The sequence below is a fragment of the Heterodontus francisci genome, chromosome 21, assembly GCF_036365525.1.
Source record: "Heterodontus francisci isolate sHetFra1 chromosome 21, sHetFra1.hap1, whole genome shotgun sequence".
NCBI classification, from domain to species: domain Eukaryota; kingdom Metazoa; phylum Chordata; class Chondrichthyes; order Heterodontiformes; family Heterodontidae; genus Heterodontus; species Heterodontus francisci.
Window position 1 is genome coordinate 38,185,454 of NC_090391.1, and position 10,213 is coordinate 38,195,666.

The 10,213-nt window shown below is 53.3% G+C and overlaps 1 protein-coding gene across 1 annotated transcript; it reads right to left on the reverse strand.

Moving 5' to 3' along the window:
- Window positions 1-3,053: 3,053 nt before the first annotated feature.
- Window positions 3,054-9,966, reverse strand: LOC137381203 (coiled-coil domain-containing protein 22-like). Its single transcript, XM_068053582.1, is given in 10 exon segments — window positions 3,054-3,155; window positions 3,704-3,910; window position 4,193; window positions 5,335-5,503; window positions 6,226-6,307; window positions 6,873-6,982; window positions 8,213-8,342; window positions 8,571-8,660; window positions 8,662-8,749; window positions 9,892-9,966. Coding segments are annotated over 10 exon segments (1,014 nt in total). The 5' UTR covers window positions 9,942-9,966; the 3' UTR covers window positions 3,054-3,068.
- Between the last annotated feature and the right edge of the window lie 247 nt (window positions 9,967-10,213).

A 10,213-nucleotide genomic window follows, 5' to 3' on the forward strand; every position in this document is an offset into this window, starting at 1 on the left:
GATTACGAATCACGGCAGGATGGGACGGAGTCGATGGAAACCGATTATCTGCAGTGACTGGGAGGTGTAGAGTGAGGGGAAATTGAGACGATTACACATTGATGCTGGGGCAAGAGAGGAGGAGAAACAGTTTTACGCAGAGAGTTATGAGGCCATGGAATTACTGATTAAGGTGGAGACCATGGGTAGGGATTCTGCCCAAGATGGGGGCGAGTACAGAGGCTGGAATGGCTCGGAGATTCCCCGGGTGGCAGGCACATCAAGATGGAGGGGTCCCCTCTCTCGCTTACCTGAAGTGCAGGCTTCATCTCCCTCCGAGCTGGAGGGCCTCCTCTTGGCTCTCCAGCTTCGAGAGCCTTCCCGCTGTACTTCATTGGATGGCGAGCCCCCTCCCCGCCCAGGCCACTAATTGGCCAACTCGGGGAAAATCACTGCCAGGTGACAGCTCCTGTCATAGTCGTGACCCCCATTTGACCAAAAATCCTGCCATCTGTAGGTTAGCTAAGTGGCTGGAGCAAAGAGAGATGGAGAGATGTGGAAACAGGGTGGGCCCATGAGATGAGAACCGTAGCTTGTGTAGATGATAAATACTAAGACAGGCTGCATTGTAAGATCCTTTTAATTAATGGAGGAATCAATTGACCCTTATGGCAAAATGCCAGATGTGAAAGATAATGAACATGTACTTGCATTTACATAGCGACTTTACCATAGAGAAAACCTGCCACGGCATCTCACACAGCTGTAAGCAGACCATTGATCCAAAGGAGGGGTTTATTATTTCGTGCATGGGATGTGGGCATAGCTGGCAAGGTCCATCATTTATTGCCCATCCCTCATTGCCCTTGAGAAGGTGGTGGTGAGCTGCCTTCTTGAATGGCTGCAGTCCATGTGGGGTAGGTGCACCCACAGTGCTGTTAGGAAGGGAGTTCCAGGATTTTGACCCAACAACAGTGAAGGAGCGGCCGATGTAGTTCCAAGTCAGGATGGTGTGTGACTTGGAGGGGTATTTGCAGGTGGCGGTGTTCCCATGCGTCTGCTGCCCTTGTCCTTCTAGGTGGTAGAGGTCACGGGTTTGGCCGGTGCTGTTGAAGGAGCCTTGGTGAGTTGCTGCAGTCCATCTTGTAGATGGTACACACTGCTGCCACTGTGCATCGGTGGTGAAGGGAGTGAATATTGAAAGTGGTGGATGGAATGCCGATCCACTGGGCTGCCTTGTCCCGGATGGTATCGAGCTTCTTGAGTGTTGTTGGAGCTGCACCCATCCAGGCAATTGAAGAGTGTTCCATCACACTCCTGACTTGTGCCTTGTAGATGGTGGACAGGCTTTGGGGAGTCAGGATGTGAGTTACTTGCTGCAGAATTCCTAGCCTCTGACCTAGCTCTTGTAGCCACAGTATGTGGCTGCTCCAGTTCAATTTCTGGTCAGTGGTAACCCCCAGGATGTTGATAGTGGTAATGCCATTGAACATCAAGGGGAGATGTTAAGATTCTCTCTTGTTTGAGATGGTCATTGCATGGCACTTGTGTGGCGCGAATGTTACTTTCCACTTATCAGCCCAAGCCTGGATAATGTCCAGGTCTTGCCGCATTTCTACACAGACTGCTTCATTGTGTAATCATCAGTGGACATCCCCACTTCTGACTTTATGATTGAAGGAAGGTCATTGATGAAGCAGCTGAAGATGGTTGTGTCTAGGACACTACCCTGAGGAAGTCCTACAGTGATGTCCTCGGACTGAGATGATTGGTCTCCAACAGCCACAACCAATTTCCTTTGTGCGAGGTATGACTCCAACCAGTGGAGAGTATTCCCCCTGATTCCCATTGACTCCGGTTTTGCTAGGGCTCCTTGATGCCACACACGGTCAAATGCTGCCTTGATGTCACTTCAGCTGTTTCGTCCATGTTTGAATCAAGGCTGTAATGAGGTCAGGAGCTGAGTGGCCCTGGTGGAACCCAAACTGAGCATCACTGAGCAGGTTATTGCTAAGCAAGTGCCGCTTGATTGCACCATCAAGACAACTTCCATCACTTTACTGATGATTGAGAGTAGACTGATGGGGTGGTAATTGGCGGGGTTTGATTTGTTCTGCTTTTTGTGTATAGGACATACCTGGCAATGTTTCCTCATTTTGTTGGGTAGATGCCAGTGTTGTAGCTGTACAGGAACAGCTTGGCTAGGAACGTGGCAACGTCTGCAGCACAGGTCTTCAGTACTACAGCCATAATATTGTCAGGGCCCATAGCCTTTGTAGTATCCAGTGCCTTCAGCCATTTCTTGATATCACGTGGAGTGAATCGGATTGGCTGAAGGTTGGCATCTGTGATGCTGGGGACTTCAGGAGGAGGCCGAGATGGATCATCAACTCGGCACTTCTGGCTGAAGATGTTTGCAAATGCTTCTGCCTTATCTTTCACACTGATGTGCTGGGCTCCCCCATCGTTGTGGATGGGGATATTTGTGGAGCCACCTCCTCCAGTTAGTTGTTTAATTGTCCACCACCATTCACGACTGGATGTGGCATGACTGCAGAGCTTAGATCTGATCCGTTAGTTGTGGGATCGCTTAGCTCTGTCTATTGAATACTGCTTCCGCTGTTCAACATGCCAGTAGTCCTGTGTTGTAGCTTCACTAGGTTGACACTTGATTTTTAGGTATGCCTGGTGCTGCCCTCTTCAGTGAACGAGGGTTGGTCTCCTAGCTTGATGGTAATGGTAGAGTGGGGGATCTGCTGGGCCATGAGGTTACAGATTGTGGTTGAATACAGTTCTGCTGCTGCTGATGGCTCACAGCGCCTCATGGATGCCCAGCATTGAGTTGCTAGATCTGTTCGAAATATATCCCATTTAGCACGGCAGTAGTGCCACACAACACGATGGTGGGTGTCCTCTTTGTGCGTTGGTCACTCCTACCAATACTGTCATGGACAGATGCATCTGCGATAGGTAGATTGATGAGGACGAGGTCCCTCTTGTTGGTTGCCTCACTACCTGCCGCATACCCTGTCTAACAGCTATGCCATTTCGGACTTGGCCAGCTCGGTCAGTAGTGGTACTACTGCCCTTTATTGGCTCCTCACCTCTTCGGAGTCCCTCGAGGACGATAAAGCATTGCCTACTGCCGCCATCTGATGGACCATGTGCTCGGCCTCCTGTGTACAAACAAGCAGAGGGCATGCTGAGTACGGGCGAGCTGCCCCCAAGCGTCAGCCCCAGAACGGCCGCGTTATAGAACATTAAGAACCTCGCCCATTCTCTCTCCCTTCCTCGAGGCGCAGCAGTTAGTCTTCGGCTGCGTTTGCTGACAATGCAGCCACTAGGTGGCGCAACACTGGCACATGCGCAAATGCAGCCTCTTCCACTGCAACGGCGCCGTCTGCGACGTCTCAGGCCGCTGCCAGTAACAAAGATGGCACTGCTCAATTTGACACACAAAAAAAAAAATCCGAATTGAATCCAAGCCCTTTCACCCCTCAACGGCCACAATGGCAGCCTCCACAAACCGCACCCCCCCCCCCCCCACCCACGAACAGTACCTCCGCTCTCCCTTGCGATCACTTTTAACTGCCCCTCTGAAATGGCCCAACGACACACTCAGTTGTCCAGGGCAATTAGGGATGGACACCCACATCCCATGAGAATAAAAAAAAAAATCGGGCAACCCACAGCGTAATTATCTCTGGGCAATTCCCATTCCTACCTTCGTGAAGGTGAATTTATCGGTGCGTGTGAAACGGGAGCCCTTGGCGACAGTGGCTGCCTTTCCAGTGCTGGCGCATTGAAGGACCTGCGGGAAATCAGCGGCTGGGGGCAGCGAGCTCTGTGCCCCTGCGCCGTGCGGACCGTACTGCAGGAAGTGCTCTCGAAGCCGTTTCTGCAGCCGCTGGCCTTTTCTCGCTCTGTATTGCTGAGAACGGAAAGCAGAGCAACTTTGGAAACCAAGCGTGCAAAAGCCCAAACCAGCTGCACGGCACCAGGAAGGCAGCCGAGAAGAAAGCTGTAACCTAACACCACGAATCCCTTCGCCTCTGGTCAGATAGGGCGCCGAAGGAGAACATTCAGTCCATGCCGGCTCTCCATGGTGCTAGCCCGTCAGTCCCACTTCCCCGCTCAATCCCTGAGAGTTTACTTCCTTCAAGTGCCCATCCAATTTTCTTTTGAAGTCATTGATCGGCTCTGCTTCCACCACCCTCGTGGGCAGCGAGTTCCTGGTCAGCATCACCCGCTGCGTAAAAATGTTGTTTTTCCTCACACCCCGCCCGCCGCCCCCCCCCCCCCCCAGCATCTCAGGGCGGCACAGTGGCGCAGTGGTTAGCACCGCAGCCTCGCAACTCCAGGGATCCGGGCTCGATTCCGGGTACTGCCTGTGTGGAGTTTGCAAGTTCTCCCTGTGTCTGCGTGGGTTTTCTCCGGGTGCTCCGGTTTCCTCCCACAAGCCAAAAGACTTGCAGGTTGATAGGTAAATTGGCCATTATAAATTGTCACTAGTATAGGTAGGTGGTAGGGAAATATAGGGACAGGTGGGGATGTTTAGTAGGAATATGGGATTAGTGTAGGATTAGTACAAATGGGTGGTTGATGTTCGGCACAGACTCGGTGGGCCGAAGGGCCTGTTTCAGTGCTGTATCTCTAATCTAATCTTGCCCAAAATCTACAACCCATGTCACCTAGTCCTTGTAGCGTTAGTTCACGGGAACAAGCTTGCTGAGTCTACCTTATCTACGCCTGTCGTAATCTTGTGCAGCTCTACCGAATCTCCCGTCAAGCGCAAAAAAACAACAAAGCAAAATACTGCAGAGGCTGGAAATCTGAAATAAAAACAGAAAGTGCGGGACATACTCAGCGGCTCAGGCAGCATCCGTGGAGAGAGAAGCAGAGTTAATGTTTCGGGTCAGTGACCTTTCATCAGAACTCAATCGCCCCTCATTCTCCTTTGCTCCAAAGGGAACAACCCCAGCTTTTCCAACCTGACCTTGGAACTAAAATCCCTCATCCCAGGAACCATCCCGGTAAATCTCCTCTGCTCCCTCTCGAGGACCCACACATCCTTCCCAAAGTGGGACTCCAGTTGTGTCCTAACCAGAGCTTTTATCAAGGTTCAGCTTAATCTCCCTGCTTTTGTGCCTCTATTTATGAAGCCCAAGATCCCATCTGCTCATTGTTCCTCTGCAAGGGAGACGATGAATCCAGACAAAGCGTTCCCCCATGTTCAACCAGATCCCCTCCCCCGTGACGGCTGAAACCGTTTACATAGTTTTATTTAAAGAGGATGGAGCACTTACAATTCTTGGGGACTTCCCGTTGACCTGGCAATGTGCTGGGTCACGTAACTCTGGGGAAAGGTGAGATACCAGGCCCTGGCTGTTCCACTCCGTCTCCCACTCCTGAACGGCGCTCTGCTCTGCCAGCGCCCGCTCCAGCAGAGAAGTGGCAACGAAGGAATGCTGGCAAGACTGGGCAGTGACGGGCAGGAGGTCCCGATCGTAATACTCCTTCACTTCTACAAAAAAATAAAAGAGGATACAAAAAAAAAAGCAATCGGTCAGCCCGACGCAGCGCAGAGAGTCGGACGGTGAGAGGACACGGACGGCAGCGCGTCACACTTTCAGCACAGCCACTGCAGACGCCGCTGCGTTCAATGAGCGAGAGGCGGGGTGGGGCCCACAGCAGGACGTCTGTTTAAACACCCGCGCCGCAGCAAACAGTCTACAGAGTCTACTTAAAAATTCTTCACAATCGACAGCAAACGGAGCCCGCGGCCAGAACTACAGCAACGTCTCCGATTAAAACAGGGCGATTTCTTCAGCCAATTGCAGTGAGCAAAGGAGAGATTCATCATACAAACTGCAGGTGGAGAATCAATCCCCGTCACTTACAGCAGTGCAGTCTCCCGGTGTCACCGGCGGGCAAGTTACCCATTATCTCGGCTGGCAATAGTGCTCAACAATATATGCAGCCCACAGTCACGGTGCCAAAGGGACAGTTAACTACAGCTTCGAGAGAATGTGAAATCTCAGCCACACTACAGTGCACAATGTGACGAGGACGACCCAACCAGGAAAAATCCCCACTCTCCCAGAAATGCCTCCGCCTGGACAGTCTCGGTCTAGGAGCACATCAGGAGACGGAGACAAGGAAGGTAAGCTGGTAACTGATTCCGCAGGTTAGGCACCAACTCCAACTAAAATTACAAATCGTTGAAGATGCGCAAATGCCACAGACCTTTCGGAATTGTCTTTGCATTGGAATAGTTGTCAGGTAAACTAAGAGGCTGGGTGTGGAACCTCTGCATCAGACGAGATCTCTGCAACGAAAGCAAAAGGGAAGTTTGAAGTGTTGTATCTAAAGGTACTACATCAATGAAGTTGTTGTTTTGGGCGCAGGGAGTGTGACATTACAATCTGCTGACAAGTTGGGAATTTGGCAAACTGCGTGAGCAGTTGAAAACACATTAGGAGCAGATTATAGGGAGGTTTATTAAATGATATTGGGAAAAGACGGTTTCCTCTGATGGGGAGTTAGTGACGAGGAGTCTTCCATTAAACAAATTGCCACTAAGAGAGGGACGAGGGGGATTTCTTTCGAGCTGTTCAAGGGCGAGATGCTGGACCTAACTTTGAGCCGGCGATCATTCAGTAGTGCAGGGGTAAAGTGGGCTGGTATAGGAAGTTAATCACAGCACAAGGCTATAGGGAGAGAGCAGGGCCAACAAGGACGGGCCGAATGGTTTCTGGTGAACGGATCAAACGCTGCAGGGGCCGACTACTTTAAATGTTTTCGGGAGTCGGGGGAAGAAAAGTACATCAGAGACGCTACACACTGTGCCCAACCCGTCCAGCCAGAGTTACAGCTTAAAGTTCAAAACGAACCTGAATCCAGAGGAGGGATGGAGGCCTGAGTGAGGCTGGAACCCACGGGATGCAGAGTAGCTCCTTTATCCTGGAAGAAATGGATCTCTGCAGCACCACGGATTTCCCCGTCGCAGGATTAAGGGCAGGTTAGAAAGAGAGAGCAACCCGTACTCGCGAACACTCCCCTCCCCAACCTGCTCGGACAGCTGAACGTGAAGCAGTCCCAAAGTCAAGACCCTTCCCCTTGTTTCCTAATCTACCCCCATTATTTCCCGTTGGTCCCTAAGCCCCTTCCCTCGCGACGGGTGCCCAAAATACACCACATTTGGAGCTCTGCGCACCGCACACCTTCTCCCCTCTCATACACGCACCTCAGCGCACCCTCCCAGTCTGCGATCAACTGAGAGAAATCCACTCGCCTACGCTTTACCCCCTAGCCCTGGAAATGTTCCTGTTAAAGTATTTACCCAATTTCCTCCCAGACCCACTTCCGACTATCCACGCTGCCGGACACTGTTCCTCAGGAGAGACCGGGGTCCAGAGCAGGTCACTGAAGCAGCCCCGATGCAGCAAGACCTGGACAATATCCAGGCTTGGGCTGCTAAATGGCAAGTAACATTCATGCCACACAAGTGCCGGGCAATGACCATCGCCAACAAGAGAGAATCTAACCATCTCCCCTTGACATTCAATGACATTACCATCGCTGAATCCCTCACTATCTAAATCCTTGGGGTTACCATTGACCAGAAACTGAACTGGAGTAGCCATATAAAGACTGTGGCGACAAGAGCAGGTCAGAGGCTAGAAATCCTGAGGCGAGTAACTCACCTCCTGACTCCCTCCATCACCGACGCACAGTGGCAGCAGTGCGTACCATCTACAAGATGCACTGCAGCAACTCACCAAGGCTCCTTCGAAAACACCTTCCAAACCCGCGGTCTCTACCAACTAGAAGGACAAGGGCAGCAGACGTATGGGAACACCACCACCTGCAAGTTCAGCTCCAAGTCACACACCATCCTGACTTGGAACTATATCGGCCGTTCCTTCACTGTCACTGTGGTCAAAATCCTGGAACTCCCTTCCTAACAGCATTGTGGGTGAACCGACCCCACATGGACTGCAGCGGTTCAAGAAGGCAGCTCACCACCACCTTCTCAAGGGCAATTAGGGATGGACGATAAATGCTGGCCTAGCCAGCGACGCCCACAGCCCATGAATGAATAAAAAAAACTGTCTGTTCAAGCTCTAACATCGTCCCAATTAACATTTTGCACGGGAAAGCTGGAGAGTAAATACGGAGCCAATAATTGAACATGACACTGCAGACAGAATCGAGACCAGAAACAAACCTGCTGGTTGATGCACTGAATCGACGCTGTCTCGAGGGAGATTCTCGACCAGGAACATGAGCAGATTTCGGCTCTCGGGTTCACTGCTGTACAGGAACGTCTGGTACCCGATCTCTCCCTCGTATCCCAAATCCTAAAACACAAAGTAAAACACATAACACAGCCGCGGCAGCAAATCTCGATTCCAGCGTCAGCTAATGTTCCAGACACGGAAGTCAACCGACCAGTCCCACATGGCGGTGGACCCCGCATCGGGGGGACGTGGAACCCCCGGGGGAGCCCTGTGTCACCCGAACGAACCGGCAAGTGACCTGCGAGAACGGCGGAAGGGACCGCCGGCGGGCTTCCGAGCTGGACGTACCTGGCAGGCTTGGGCGAGGCTCATGCCAATCCGGAACCTGGCAGACATCCCGGGCGGCAGCAAGTGACTGATGCCGTTCCCGAGGGGGGGGATCGATGAGGCGCAGGCACCGCACGACCGCCTCGACTAACAGCTCCGTGGAGAACTGCTTGATGCTGTCCACATCGTCCGAGATGTCACTGTGGCGGCAGAGAGGGGGCGAGGGAGAGGGAGGCAGAGAAGGTGGGGAGGGAGGGGGAGGCAGAGAGGGGGGAAGGGAGGGGGGCAGAGAGGGGGGAGGGAGGGGGAGGCAGAGAGGGGGGAAAGAGGGAGAGGCAGAGAGGGGGGAGGGAGGGGGAGGCAGAGAAGGGGAGGGAGGGGGAGGCAGAGAGGGGGGAGGGAGGGGGAGGCAGAGAAGGGGAGGGAGGGGGAGGCAGAGAGGGGGGAAGGAGTGGGAGGCAGAGATGGGGGAGGGAGGGGGTGGCAGAGAGGGGGAGGGAGGGGGAGGAAGAGAAGGGGAGGGAGGGGGAGGGAGGGGGAGGCAGAGAAGGGGAGGGAGGGGGAGGCAGAGACGGGGAGGGACGGAGAGGCAGTGAGGGGAGTGAGAAAGAGAGGTTAAAACTAATCAAACTCCCAGACGGGCCGTGCCTCTCACTGCAGCCCTCACTCAGCAGACAGATAGTGGGGGGCTGTCACCCTCTCCATCTGGGGGTGAGGTGGGGCAAGTGGGCAGATCCCACTCGCCCGCTGGGGGCTGTTTCCGTCAGTGTGCACATCTGTCTCCCTCTCTCCCCCTCTCTCAGTCCACGTGCATCTATCCGTCTGTCAACCTCCAAACATCCGTCCGTCCCTCCCTCCCTGTCACCATCCATTTCTCCCCTACCCCCGCACACCATCTCTCCTGGTCTGAATGGAGGGGGTGCTTCTCTCCGTCTGCCTCTCCCTTCCGGATGGAGGGTCTGTCTCTCTCTCTGTGTCTCTCTCTCTGTGACTGTGTGTGTCTGGGTCTGTCTGTGTCTGTGTGTGCCTCTCTCTCTCTGTGTCTGTGTGTGCCACTCTCTGTGTGTGTGTGTCTGTGTGTCTCTGTCCCTCTCTGTCTCTCTCTCTCCCTCTCTCTCCCCCTCTCTCTCCCCCTCTCTCTCCCCCTCTCTCTCCCCCTCTCTCTCCCTCTCTCTCTCCCTCTCTCTCTCCCTCTCTCCCTCTCTCTCTCCCTCTCTCTCTCTCTCCCTCTCTCTCTCCCCCTCTCTCTCCCCCTCTCTCTGCCTCTCTCTCTCTCTGCCTCTCTCTCTCTCTGCCTCTCTCTCTCTCTCTCTCTGCCTCTCTCTCTCTCTGCCTCTCTCACCAGCCAGTCTGCGCCAAGGCCCGGATGAGGATTCGATCCACCTCCTCCATGTCTCCGGGATCCACTGGATGAGGCCCGTATACCCGCGGCCTCCCACCGTCTGACTGCACCCGGAGGTCAGGTGACTCATCGAGGCCGCCGGGAAATGTAGTTCCAGTGTGCACTTCCGGTACAGAGGATTTAAAGGAGCAGCGTCTCAGTATCTGATTTAAAGGAGCAGTGTCTCAGTATCTGATTTGAAGGAGCAGTGTCTCAGTATCTGATTTAGAGGAGCAGTGTCTCGGTATCTGATTTAGAGGAGCAGTGTCTCAGTATCTGATTT